The sequence below is a fragment of the Oryctolagus cuniculus genome, chromosome 2, assembly GCF_964237555.1.
Source record: "Oryctolagus cuniculus chromosome 2, mOryCun1.1, whole genome shotgun sequence".
NCBI lineage: Eukaryota > Metazoa > Chordata > Mammalia > Lagomorpha > Leporidae > Oryctolagus > Oryctolagus cuniculus.
In genome coordinates, this window is record NC_091433.1 from 175,447,425 (window position 1) to 175,461,742 (window position 14,318).

The 14,318-nt window shown below is 45.2% G+C and overlaps 1 protein-coding gene across 2 annotated transcripts in view; it reads right to left on the minus strand.

Annotated features, from left to right (window-relative positions):
- The window catches only part of SPATA31H1 (SPATA31 subfamily H member 1), a 34,903-nt gene that overhangs the window by 20,166 nt on the left and 419 nt on the right, over positions 1 to 14,318 (minus strand). Inside the window, exon 2 of one of the 2 annotated variants that reach the window (XM_008254592.4) lies at positions 654 to 681. In XM_008254592.4, the coding sequence (XP_008252814.2) occupies positions 654 to 681 (28 nt within the window). Of the gene's footprint in view, positions 1 to 541; positions 682 to 14,318 lie in introns of those variants that run through there. The other variant, XM_051839992.2, reaches the window with a different exon arrangement.

Sequence of the window (14,318 nt, forward strand, 5' to 3'; positions counted from 1 at the left end):
TCAAACTGCCTTCACCAAATTCTTGGTAGTTAACCTTTGTCTCTTCTCCAGTCTCACCAGGTTTCTTATCTACTACTTTGGGTTTGTACAAAAATAACTAAATGAGGAAAGGAACCATGGAAAGAATTACTGAACTGTTTTATTTATTTGAAAGTCAGAGTTACATAGAGAGAGAAAAGGAGAGGCAGAGAGAGAGAAAGGTTTTCCATCTGCTGGTTCACTCCCCAAATGGCCACAACGGCCAGAGCTGCACCAATCTGAAGCCAGGAGCCAGGAGCTTCCTCCAGGTCTCCCATGTGGGTGCCTGGGCCCAAGGACTTGGGCCATCTTCTACTGCTTCCCCAGGCCACAGCAGAGAGCTGGATCAGAAGTGGAACAGCTGGGACTCAAACCAGTACCCATATGGGATCCTGGCACTGCAGATGGCAGCTTTACCTGCTACACCACAGTGCTGACCACCCCCACTCTTTTTTTTTTTTAACTTTTTACATATCTCAGAATGTGGAGATTCTAGGAGGAAGAGATACTGTCATATTTATACCCTCTTTTTCAACCTCTCTCCACTTGACTTTTAGGGCTGGAGACTTAAAGCATATCCACTGTTGATTGTCATTAGCCTTGAGCTGAAGAGTAAAGGATAGGATCTTTCTGACCTGTGAGTTTCTGGGCCTGCTCTGAAGTCTAGAAAAAGACAAAAAGGGAAAAAAATCAGATTATGTTCTAAGTTAATGGTTTTATTGACAACATCTCATAAATATCATTTATTGTTACATCTTGCATATCAGAAACTGATAGAGCTAGTATCTAGAACCACATCATTAATTACCACCTCATTCATTCATTCATTCATGAAACATTTATTGAATACTTACTAAGTTCTACGAATTGTGTGGGATGCTGGGACTACAAAGATAAGTATGATTCCTATATTCTAAGAATTTAGAAAACAGTTGGCTAAGTGAATAAGTTAAAACATCATGTGAGGCCAGCGCCGCAGCTCACTAGGCTAATCCTCCGCCTAGCGGCGCCGGCACACCGGGTTCTAGTCCCGGTCGGGGCGCCGGATTCTGTCCCGGTTGTCCCTCTTCCAAGCCAGCCCTCTGCTGTGGCCAGGGAGTGCAGTGGAGGATGGCCCAGGTGCTTGGGCCCTGCACCCCATGGGAGACCAGGAAAAGCACCTGGCTCCTGGCTCCTGCCATCGGATCAGCGTGGTGCGCCGGCCGCAGCGCGCCGGCCGCGGCGGCCATTGGAGGGTGAACCAACGGCAAAGGAAGACCTTTCTCTCTGTCTCTCTCTCTCACTGTCCACTCTGCCTGTCAAAAAAAAAAAAAAAAAAAAAAAAACATCATGTGATAGGCCGCGGCTCACTGGGCTAATCCTCCGCCTGCGGCACCAGCACACTGGGTTCTAGTTCCAGTTGGGGCGCCGGTTCTGTCCTGGTCGCTCCTCTTCCAGCCCAGCTCTCTGCTGTGGCCCAGGAAGGCAGTGGAGGATGGCCCAAGTGCTTGGGCCCTGCACCCGCGTGGGGAGACCAGGAGGAAGCGCCTGGCTCCTGGCTTCAGATTGGCGCAGTGCGCCGGCCGTAGCGGCCATTTGGAGGGTGAACCAACGGAAGGAAGACCTTTCTCTCTGTCTCTCTCTCATTGTCTAACTCTGCCTGTAAAAAAAAAAAAAAAAAAAAAAAAAAAAAAAAGACAATGATTAACTTCCTAGGAGAAAAACGCAGAATTACTGAAGAAATTGTTGTTTTTACTGGTGTTTGATGAATCAGCAGGAAATATTTGGGTGAAGAAAGGGGATTCCAGGCAAATGGGAACATCACTGAGAAGGCCAACATGTCCTGATTGTCAGGTGCGCTTTTGCTAAATCAGGGAAAACTACACTGAAAAGATAGACGGTAACCAGATTGTGCCTAACTGTGGAATCTGAATTTATTCTGTGGGTCAGAATTTCCCAAGTAGTAGTTAGTGAACTCCTAGGGTTTTTGCAAAGGTGCTCCAGATCCTTTAAATGTCATGTGATAGCTACTGACTCATGGCTTCAGATTGGCATGACATTTGTTACCATTTAAAATGTGTTTCTTTGAATCAGGACATCAGTCTTTAAAAATGCATTAAAAGAGCCTATACGACAGTTGGTGGGAACTTAACAAATACGTTCACCACTCAGTAACTCAGTACAGCACTCAAATGAATATTCCTAGCTGCAGTGGTAGGATTTACCTGTAGAGAGTTTTTAATGGATTTTATCTTAGTCACAAATCATTTAATAATTTGTGTCCATAATGGATCATTGGTTAAAAACAAGAAACAAAGGAAAACTGATGTTGGAATATAGGTTAGTGTGCTTACAAATGATCTCTATCTCAAAATGACCTACACCTATCACAGACCTAAATAATCTGAAAGCATTAATACCACAAAGCACCTGGAACTGAGGAATTAAAAATACAACATCTTTTTAAATGCAGAACTTAGTTCCTCAAAAGAGAGTAAGAGAAATCCCTTTAGCCCAAAAATAAGAAGAAAACTAAAGAACAGGAGCTGAAAGTCAGATGATTCTTCAGTGCTCTAGGTCTTTTGTACTGTCAGTCAATAAGAGACATGAGTTAAAACAAGGTAGGAACAAAAGAAGATCCATACGAAGTGCTTATTTGGAATTGAGACCCCAGGAGAAAGCCAAGACTTTCAACAAGCTATAAATTTAGTGGAAGTGTGGCCAGGGAAAATAAAATCTGTCCATCACACATGGAAGTTTGAGATCTGGATGGGAAAAAGAGCCTGAGAATTTTGTGATGAGTCTGTTCTCACACTGGTTTGGAGTTCTAGTTTAAACTCATTGTGTAGCCAGGAACTCTCAAACTAAGAATAAAAGTGGATGGTCATGGGGGCTGGTGTTATGGCATAGCAGGTAAAGCTTCCACCTACAACTCCAGCATCCCATTCATATCCCAGCTGCTCCACTTCCAATCAAGCTCCCTACTGGTGGCCTGGGAAAAGCAGTGGAAGTAGGCTGGGTGCTTGGGCACCTGCCATCCGCATAGGAGACCCAGATAAGTCTCCTGGCTCTTGGCTTCAGCCTGGCTCAGCCTTGGCTGTTGTGGTCACTTGGAGAGTGAATCAGCAAATGGAAGATCTCTCTTTCTCTTTCTCTTTCTCTTTCTCTTTCTCTTTCTCTTTCTCTTTCTCTTTCTCTTTCTCTTTCTCTTTCTCACTCACTCTCACTCTCATTCTCATTCTGTAACTCTGACTTTCAAATAAATAAGTAAATATTTTTAAAAAGTGGATGGTTCTCGGTTGGTAATGTTTTAGGGCAAAAGGCAAAAGTAAGTGTAATCCTTGTAAGGCAAAAATGAGTAGAAGAGGAAGGAAAAGAAAACCAGCTTGAATAACTATACGTTAATAAACGTGAAAACCAGTGTCCGGTGCTGTGGCCCATGTAGTAGGTTAAGCCTCCTACTGTGGTGATGACATCCCAAAAGGGCACCAGTTCAAGTCCTGGCTGCTCCACTTCCAATCCAGCTCTCTGCTATGGCCTGGGAAAGCAGTGGAGGATGGTCCAAGTGCTTGGGCCCCTGCACCCATGTGGAAGACCTGGAAGAAGCTCCTGGCTTCAGATTGGCCTAGTCCTGGTTGTTGTGATCATCTGGGGAGTGAACCAGTAGATGGAAGACCTCTCTCTCTCTGTCTCTCCTAACCAGTGGATGGAAGATCTCTGTGTATCTCTACCTCTCTATGTAACCCTGTCTTTCAAATAAAAGACATTCTTCACCAGACCTAATGAAATGATTTACCGAAGTTCTTTTTTTTAAAGATTTATTTATTTATTTGAGAGGCAGAGTTACAGATAGAGAGAGGGAGAGATGTCTTCCATCTGCTCGTTCACTCCCCAAATGGCCACAATGGCTGGAGATGAGCCAATCTGAAGCCATGAGTCAGTAGCTTCTTCAGGGTCTCCCAAGTGGGCCATCTTAACTTCTCTCCCAGGCACACCAGCAAGGAGCTGGCCCAGAAGTGGAGCAGCTGGGACTTCAACCAGCAGCACCCATATGGGATGGGGTTACAACAGGTGGAGGCATAACATACTAGACCACAGCACAGGCCCCCTTACCAAACCCTTTGAATATAATTCATAAATATCAATAGCATTTCTCTATTGAAACAAAAACTGTAAAAATATAATTTAAAATAGTGAATTATATACTTTACAATAGCAATAAAAAGGATAAATGTCAAGATTATAAATTAATCAAGAATATAGAGGACTTCATGTAGAAAACTATCAAACCCTAAAGGACATGGAAAGTGATGTGACTACATGGAAATAGGTTCTAAGGCTCTTGGTGGAGATAATTAAGAATTATAAAGATGTCATTATTTCCCAAATTAAATTATACTTGAAAGCACTCTAAACCCATACTTCAGTTGGAATATTTTTCAAGACCTTGTTAAACCCTAGGATTTACATAGGAAAATAACGATCTGCTAATATCTAAGCCAACCTTAAAAAGTAGAGCAAAAGAGAGACTTGTAACAAACATTAAGACATATTATAAAACTCTAGGTAATAAAAACAGGAACAAGTAGATCAATAGAACAGAATGGAAAGTTCAGACTCATGTAAATATGACAATTAGCACAATAAAGAGACTTCCACATATCAATGGGAAAATAATTCTTTATCAAGTGGCAAAGGAAAAACTGGCTCACTCTAAAGAGAAAAATAAAATTGAACCAGTAGTTAATAATACATATAGAGGTGGACTCCTAGTGGATTAAAAACTAAAATGTGAAAAGTAAGACTGGAATATAAACAAAATATTAAGAGAAAGCCTTTGTGACTTAGGGAAGAGGAGAACTGTTTTTTTTTGTTGTTGTTGTTGTTGTTGTTTTTAAAAAAGATTTATTATTTGAGAGGCAGAGTTACAGAGAGAGAGAGAGAGAGAGAGAGAGGGAGTGACAGAGAGGTCTTCCATCTGCTGGTGAACTTCCCAAATGGCCACAATGGCCGGAGCTGGGCTGGTCTGAAGCTTCCAGGCCTCCCACATGCATGTAGGGGCCCAAGCACTTGGTCCATCTTCTACTGCTTTCCCAGGCCGTCAGCATAGAGCTGAATCGCAAGTGGAGAAGCCAGGAGGTGAACTTGTGCCCACATGAGATGCTAGAATTGCAGGCCAGAATTTTAACCCACTGTGCCATAGCATTGACCCCTGGAGAAGAACTTTTTAAAAAATTCTTCGTAAAAAGACAAACTATAAGGTATATTTGTTAAAATTTTTAAAAATGTTAAATTGTGGATGTGTTAATTAGCTTCATTTAATGTAATGTAAGTACAAGTAGAAACAGCATATTATGCCCCATAAAAATATATTATTAATATTGTCAGTTAAAAGATTCTTTAAAGTACAAGTACCAGTGTTTGAGGCAGCAGGTAAAGCTGGCATCCCATCCCATGTGGGTGCTGGTTCATGTCCAGCTGCTCCACTTTTTTTTTTTTTTTTAAGATTTGTTTTATTTATTTGAGAGGGTTACAGAGAGGTAGAGACAGAGAGAGAGGGGTCTTCCATCTGCTGGCTGACTCCCCAGTGGTTGCAACAGCTGGAGCTGAGCTGATCCGAAGCCAGGAGCCATGAACTTCCTCTGGGTCTCCCATGTGATTGGCAAAGACTCAAGCTTGGCCCATCTTCCGCTGCTTTCTCAAGTGCATTAGCAGGGAGCTGGATTGGAAGTGGAGCAGCCAGAACTTGAACCAGCACCCATATGGGATGCTGGCACTGCAGGCTGGGGCTTTAACCCACTGCACCACAGCACCAGCCCCTGTTCTTTTTTTTTTTTTTTTTTGGACAGGCAGAGTGGACAGTGAGAGAGAGAGAGAGAAAGGTCTTCCTTTGCCGTTGGTTCACCCTCCAATGGCCGCGCCACGCTGATCTGAAGCCAGGAGCCAGGTGCTTCTCCTGGTCTCCCATGCGGGTACAGGGCCCAAGCACTTGGGCCATCCTCCACTGCACTCCCTGGCCACAGCAGAGAGCTGGCCTGGAAGAGGGGCAACCGGGACAGAATCCAGCGCCCCGACGGGGACTAGAACTCCGTGTGCCGACGCCGCAGGGGAGGATTAGCCTACTGAGCCGCGGCCCCCCAACCCCGTTCTACTTCTGATCCAGCTCCCTGCTAATAGCCTATGAAAGTATTGGAAGATGGCCCAAGTGTTTGGGCTCCTGCCACCCACATGGGAGACCCAGATGAATCTCCTGGTTCCTGTCTTCAGCCTGGGTCAGCCTTGGCCATTGCAGCCATCTGAGGAGTGAACTAGCAGATGAAAGATCTCTCTCGATCTCTGTCGCTGCCTGCCTGTTTTTCCATGTCTCTCTGTAACTCTTACTTTCAGATAAATCTATAAGATCTTTAAAATAAAATAAAATAGAGTTGTAGAACCTCCCACATTCAGCTGGAATCTCAAAATGATGAATCTGCCACTCATTCCTAACGCCAGGGGACTTCAAAGAAAGTTGTCTTTGCACTGAGAAGTTAAGCATTAAACACTAGGAAGTCCTTGGGAAACTGTAACCACAGGTTGACTTCAGAGGTCAAATTCCTATCGTTTGTATTTAATAGCCCCAAAAGACCCTCAAATGATGAATTGCATTGATAGTGCCATAGTCAAAAGCAAACAAGATACTCTCAGAGTATCTTGCATTTTATATTTAAATAAGTAAAATTGAAGCCTAAATATATTTGTAAGGAACAGAAAACCATAAAAAGTGATCTGACACATTTAGAACACTAACCAAATATCCCTTTTAGAAATTAAGAGTGCAGGGTACTGAAATTAAAACTTTAATGGATGGGGCTTACTACTGAGTAGAGTACTGGCTAAGAGTACATACTGAAATCCCCAGAGTAACCGCTAAAAGAACAGAAACACAGTGCATAACTTCCAAGCAAGTAGATGAAAAAAATGGAGGAGAAAGAAAAAATGAGCTCAGAGTTCCTATTTACAGTAATGACTTGAATACCTCAAGTGAAAAACAATAAAATTGCACAAAATATATATTTTTAAATTTCTACTTGAAGTCACTGGAGAGCTATCAATCACTGATGCAAAGAAAGCATCTGACAAAATCCATCACTTGCTCATGATGAAAAATCAACAAACCAGGAATAGAAAAATCAACATGATGTAAGGTATTACACTGATGTCTGTTCCTATAAAAGAATTTCCAGGGGCTGCCACTGTGGCATAGCAGGTAAAGTCTCCGCCTGCAGTGCCAGCATCCCATATGAGGGCCGGTTCAAGTCCTGGCTACTCGTCTTCTGATCCAGCTCTCTGCTATGGCCCGGGAGTGCAGTGGAGGATGGCCCAAGCACTTGAGCTCCTGCATCTGCATGAGAGACCCAAAAGAATCTCCTGGCTTCTGGCTTCAGATCAGCGCAGCTCTGGCCGTTGCAGCCATTAGGGGAGTGAACCAGCAGGTGGAAGACCTCTCTCTCTCTGTCTCTCCCCTCTCACTGTCTGTAACTCTGCCTCTCAAATAAATTTTTTAATTAAAAAAAATTTTTTTTTATTTTTTTGCCAGGCAGAGTTAGACAGTGAGAAAGAGAGACAGAGAGTTATAGACAGTGAGAGAGAGACAGAGAGAGAAGTTGTCCTTCCATTGGTTCACTCCCCTAATGGCCCTTATGGCCAGCTCTGCGCCAATCTGAAGCCAGGAGCCGGGTACTTCCTCCCGGTCTCCCATGCGGGTGCAGGGCCCCAAGCACCCGGGCCATCTTCCACTGCCCTCCCGGGCCACAGCAGAGAGCTGGACTGGAAGAGGAGCAACCGGGACAGAACCGGCGCCCCAACTGGGACTAGAACCTGAGGTGTCGGCGCTGCAGGCAGAGGATTAGCCAAGTGAGCCATGGCGCCGGCCAAATAATTTTTTTTTTTTTTTTTTTAAAGAATCTCCATGGGACTGGCACTGTGGCGCAGCGGGTTAATGCTCTGGCCTGAAGTGTCGGCATCCCATATGAGCACCAGTTTGAGACCCGGCTGCTCCACTTCCGATCCAGCTCTCTGCTATGGCCTTGGAAAGCAGTTGAAGATGGCCCAAGTGCTTGGGGCCCTACACCCACATGGGGGACCTGGAGGAAGCTCCTGGCTCCTGGCTTCGGATCAGTGCAGCTCCGGCCTTTGCGGCCAATTGGGGAGTGAACCATCCAATGGAGGACCTCTCTCTCTCTCTCTCTGCCTCTCCTCTCTCTGTGTAACTCTGACTTTCAAACAAATAAATCTTAAAAAAAAAAGAAAAGAAAAGAACCTCCAGTGATATCCATCACCCTTTCTACCATGTAAGACACAGTGAGAAGTCAGCTGTCAGCATCCCAGAAAAGAGCCCTCCAAGAATCTGGCCACGCTGGTACCCTGATCCTAGACTTTCTATCCTCCAGAACTGTGAAAACTAAATTTATTTATTTTTTAAGTTTGAGAGGTAGTTATATATATAGAGAGAGATCTTCCACCCACTGGTTCACTCCCCAAATGGCTGCAATGGCTGGAGCTGGGCTGATCTGAAGCCAGGAGCCAGGAGCTAGGAGCCGCTTCCGGGTCTCCCACGTGGGTGCAGGGGCCCAAGCCCTTGGATCACCTTCCACTGCTGTCCTAGGCCATAAGCAGAGAGCCTGACCGGAAGAGGAGCAGCGGGACACAAACTGGTGCCCCTATGGGGTGCCGGCGCCACAAGCAGAGGTTTAGCCTACTATGTCACAGTGCCAGTCTCAAAAAATAAATTTCTGTTGTTTATAAACCACCCAGTATTTTGTTATAGGATCTCAGATAAACTCAAATAAAGATATTGGTGTCAAGAATTGGAGGGTGTTGCTGTAACTCCTAAAAATGTGTAATGGGTAAAGCCTGAGTTTTTTTTTTTTTTTAAGATTTCTTTATTTACTTGAAAGAGTCACACAGAGAGAGAAGGAAAGGCAGAGAGAGAGAGAGAGAGATTGAGAGAGAGAGAGGGAGAGAGAGGGAGAGAGAGACAGAGCGAGCGAGCACTGGTTCACTCCCCAATTGGCCGCAATGGCCAGAGCTGCGCTGATCTGAAGCCAGGAGCCAGGAGCTTCTTCCAGGTCTTCCATGTGGGTGCAGGGGCCCAAGAACTTGGGCCATCTTCCACTGCTTTCCCCGGGCAAAGCAGAGAGATGGATCAGAAGTGGAACTGCCGGGACTTGAACTGGCACCCATATGGGATGCCAGCATTGGCCCCTAAATAAAAAAATTTTGTTTTCTTATTTCATAAATTTACTTAAGAAACAGAGAGAGGAGTAAAGACAGACAGACGCTCCCATTCACTGATTCACTCCCCAAATGCCTACAACAGCAAGGGCTGGACTGGGCTAAAGATGGAAACTCAATCCAGGTCTCCCATGTGAGTGGCAGGAACCCAATCTCTCAAGCCATCACCACTGCCTCCCAGGGTCCACATTAGCAGGACTTCTCTCTCTAACTCTGACTTTCAAGTAAATAAACAAATCTCTTTGAAAAAAGAAGAGAAACAGAAGAAAGAACCTACCTGAAGGCAGAATAGTAAGCCAAAAAGGAACTAGAATGTAAAGTTTAGAGAATTATCAACTCACTCATATTGCGGAAAATGAGAAAATATGTTCAAAGAAAACGCTAAGGATGTGGCTAAGCTACCCTTTGGTAAGGAGGTTAGTATGAGTGTGAACCATGAACTTAATCAGCCACCTCAGCAGAAAAATTGCCAGGCTGAACTGAAGGAAAAAGAAACAGGAAGGAATGGAGGAAGCTGTTGTGATATTGTACCGGAAGTTCTGGCAGAAAACCAGGCAAGAAAAAGACATACAAGCCATCCAAATTGCAAAGGAAGACATCAAACCATCTGTGTCCACAGGTAACATACCCTACCTATAGAAATTCCTAAAGAATACACAATTTCATTTTATCATCAAAGAGATTTACATCAAAAAGAATAAAAGATCCAAGAATAACGTTTAAATTATTCATTTATTTTTATTTCAAAGGCATAGAGACTGTGACAGACAGAGAGAAATCTTCCATCCATTTTACTCCCTAAACGCCTACAACAGTCAGGAATGGGCCAGGCTGAAGCCAGGAGTTTGGAACTCAAGCAGCATTTCTCACATGGATGGCGAGGACCCAAATACTTGATCTGTCACCTGCTGCCCCCCAAAGTATGTATTAGCAGGAAACTGTAGTTGGGAGTGGAATCAGGACTCAAACCTACACAGTCCAATATAGAATGAGAGCTGCATCCCGTCCCAAGAATAAACTTAATCCAAGAGAGACACTGAAAACTACAAAGTATTTTTGAAGAAATTGAAGACTAAACAAATGCAAAGACATTCTTTGTTCATGACTGAATGATTTAATATTGTTAAAATAGCAACATTCCCCAAAACAGTGTACAGATTCAGTGTAATGAATCCCTGTCAAAATCCCAATGACTTTTTGATAAGAATTCAAATAAAAAGTTCATCCTAACATACATGTGAAATTACAAGCATTCCTGAATAGTCAAAACCATCTTGAGAAAGAACAAAACTGAAGGATTCATATTTCCTGATTTTAAAACTTTTTTTTTGACAGGCAGAGTTAGACAGTGAGAGAGAGAGAGACAGAGAGAAAGGTCTTCCTTTTCCGTTGGTTCACCCCCCAAAGGGCCGCTATGGCCGGTGCACTGCAGCTGGCCTGCTGCGCAGATCTGAAGCCAGGAGCCAGGTGCTTCCTCCTGGTCTCCCATGGGGTGCAGGGCCCAAGCACTTGGGCCACCCTCCACTGCCTTCCCGGGCCACAGCAGAGAGCTGGCCTGGAAGAGGAGCAACAGGACTAGAACCTGGAGCCATATGGGATGCCGGCACCGCAAGCGGAAGATTAACCTAGTGAGCCACGGTGCTGGCCCTGATTTTAAAACTTTTTACAACACAGCTTGGTAATGTTATAAGGACAGTCACATAGATCAGTAGAAGAGAACTGAGATCTAGAAATACATCCTTATACTTACTATCAAATAATTATCTGCAAGGATACTATGACCAAAGGGGATAAGAAAGTCTGTTCAACAAATGATGAAATGACAACTGAATATGAATGAATTTGAACCTTTATTTAATATCTGTACAAAAATTAACTCGAAACGGAGCAAAGACCTGAATCTACCAGCTAAACTATAAAATTCTTAGAAGAAAACATCAAGGCCGGCGCTGTGGCTCACTAGGCTAATCCTCCACCTTGCGGCGCCAGCACACCGGGTTCTAGTCCCGGTCGGGGCGCCGGATTCTGTCCCGGTTGCCCCTCTTCCAGGCCAGCTCTCTGCTGTGGCCAGGGAGTGCAGTGGAGGATGGCCCAGGTCCTTGGGCCCTGCACCCCATGGGAGACCAGGAGAAGCACCTGGCTCCTGGCTTCGGATCAGTGCAATGCGCCAGCCACAGCGTGCCGGCCGTGGCGGCCATTGGAGGGTGAACCAACGGCAAAGGAAGACCTTTCTCTCTGTCTCTCTCTCACTGTCCACTCTGCCTGTCAAAAAAAAAAAAAAAAAAAAAAAAAAAAAAAGAAGAAGAAAACATCAGATGGTGATAGTTAATTTTATGTCAATTTAGCCTTGCAAAATGTCTAACTTTACAGTTGTGTGAGTCAGTTTCTTGAAAATCTGTCTCACAGGGCCAGCACTGTGGCATAGTGGGCTAAGCCTCTGCCTGCTGTGCTGGCATCCCATATGGGCACCAGTTTGTGTACCAGCTGCTCCTCTTCCAATCCAGCTCTCTACTATGGTCCGGTAAAGCAATAGAGGATGGCCCAAGTGTTTGGGCCCTGCACCCATGTGGGACACCTGGAAAAATCTCCTGGCTTCGGATAGGCCCAGCAGCCATTTGGGGAGTGAACCAGCAGATGGAAGACCTTTCTCTCACTCTCTGTAACTCTCTCTCTCAAATAAATAAATAAAAATCTTCTAAAAATTTAAAAGGGGGGGGAGGTGGCACTGTGGCATAGTGGTAAAGCCACCACCTGCAGTGCCAGCATCCCATATGGGTACCGGCTCAGGTCCCAGCTGCTCCACTTCTGACCCAGCTCTCTGCTATGGCCTGGGAAAGCAGTAGAAGATGGCCCAAGTCGTTGGGCCCCAGGACCCACATGGGAGACCAGGAGGAAGCTCCTGGCTCCTGGCTTTGGAACAGTGGAGCTCCAGCCATTGTGGCCAATTGGGGAGTGAACCAGCAGATGGAAGACCTCTCTCTCTTTCTCTCTCTCTCTCGTTGCCTCTCCTTCTCTCTCTGTGTAACTCTTTCAAATAAATAAATAAATCTTAAAAAAATTTTTTAAAAATGTTTGTCTTGGGGCCTGTGTTATGGCCTAATGGGTTAAACCACTGCCTACAATGCAGGCTTCCCTTTATGAGTGCTGGTTTTTTCTCCACTTCCAATCCAGCTCCCTGCTAATGTGCCTGGGAAAGCAGAAGAGGATGGCTCAAGTGCTTGGGCCTTCCCACCCAGCTCCAGCCATTGCAGCCATTTGGAGAGTGAACCGGCGATGAAAGATCTCTCTCAGAATGTAACTCAAATAAATAAATATGTATATATGTTCCTATAAAAATAAACATATAAATCTATATATGTTCTTTTTTCTTTTTTTAAAGGAGCCACTGGGACTCAAACTGGTGCCCGTATGGAATTCCAATACAGGTAGAAGCTTTAGCCCACTACGCCACAGCGCCGGCTCCCATATATGTTCTTTTTAAAAAAGATTTATTGTATTTATTTGAAAGACAGTGTTACAGGGAGAGGTGGAGACAGAGAAAGATCTTCCATCCACTGGTTCACTCCCCAAATGACTGCAATGGCTGGAGCTGAGCCAATCCGCAGCCAGGAGCCAGGAGCTTCCTCCAGGTCTCCCCCAAGGGTACAGGGACCCAAGGACTTGGGCCATCCTGCACTGCATTCCTGGACCACTAGCAGGGAACTAGATTGGAAGTGAAGAAGCCGTGACAAACTGGCACCCATTTGGGATTCTGGCACCGCAGGCCAGTGCTTTTAACCCACTGCACCATAGTGCTGGCCCCTATAAATGTTCTAAAGCACAGATCTAAATACATCTTTACCTGGCTTTAAAATCTTTTCATGTTTCAGTTGCATACAGAATCATATTTATATAAAGTATTCAGCCTGATATTCAAAACCCTTCCCAAGGCAACCTCTGTCAACTTTCCAGCCTGTTCTCTGAGTAGGTTCCCTACACATCTATACAGCATCCAGACTGGTGCCCTCACACACATCCTGTGCTTTTCCTCTTCCTATGCTTTTCCCCAATCTATTATCTTTTACTACCTGCCTCCTCCACCCTATCCACCTTCAAAATCCCACCCTCGTTTTAAGGACATCTCAAACCTGAACTGTCGCAGAATGCATTTTATAGATATAACTGGTTCAAAATACCTCCCATTTTTTTAAAAATTTTTAAAAAATTTTTTATTTGACAGGCAGAGTTAGACAGTGAGAGAGAGAGAGACAGAGAGAGAGTTATAGACAGTGAGAGAGAGACAGAGAGAAAGGTCTTCCTTCCATTGGTTCATTCCCCAAATGGCTGCTACCACCAGCGCTGCGCTGATCCGAAGCCAGGAGCTGGGTGTTTCCTCCCGGTCTCCCATGCGGTTGCAGGGCCCAAGCACTTGGGCCATCCTCCACTGCCCTCCCAGGCCACAGCAGAGAGCTGGCCTGGAAGAGGGGCAACCGGGACTAGTTCCTGGTGCCCCAACCAGGACTAGAACCTAGGGTGCCAGCGCTGCAGGCAGAGGATTAGCCAAGTGAGCCATAGCGCCGGCCCTCTCATGTTTTTAACAACATTTTTTTTTTTTGACAGGCAGAGTGGACAGTGAGAGAGACAGAGAGAAAGGTCTTCCTTTTGCCGTTGGTTCACCCTCCAATGGCCGCCGCGGCCGGCGCGCTGTGGCCGGCGCGCTGTGGCCGGCGCATTGCGCTGATCCAAAGCCAGGAGCCAGGTGCTTCTCCTGGTCTCCCATGGGGTGCAGGGCCCAAGGACCTGGGCCATCCTCCACTGCACTCCCGGGCCACAGCAGAGAGCTGGTCTGGAAGAAGGGCAACTGGGACAGAATCTGGCGCCCCAACCGGGACTAGAACCCGGTGCGCTGGCGCCGCAAGGCAGAGTATTAGCCTATTGAGCCGTGGTGCCGGCCTTTAACAACATTTAAACCTCTATTGATTCTTTTCACATCCTATTTCCTCAAAGTTATCAATTTTATATATATATACATATATACAGTTATACATAACTTTCCTCATATATAGCAT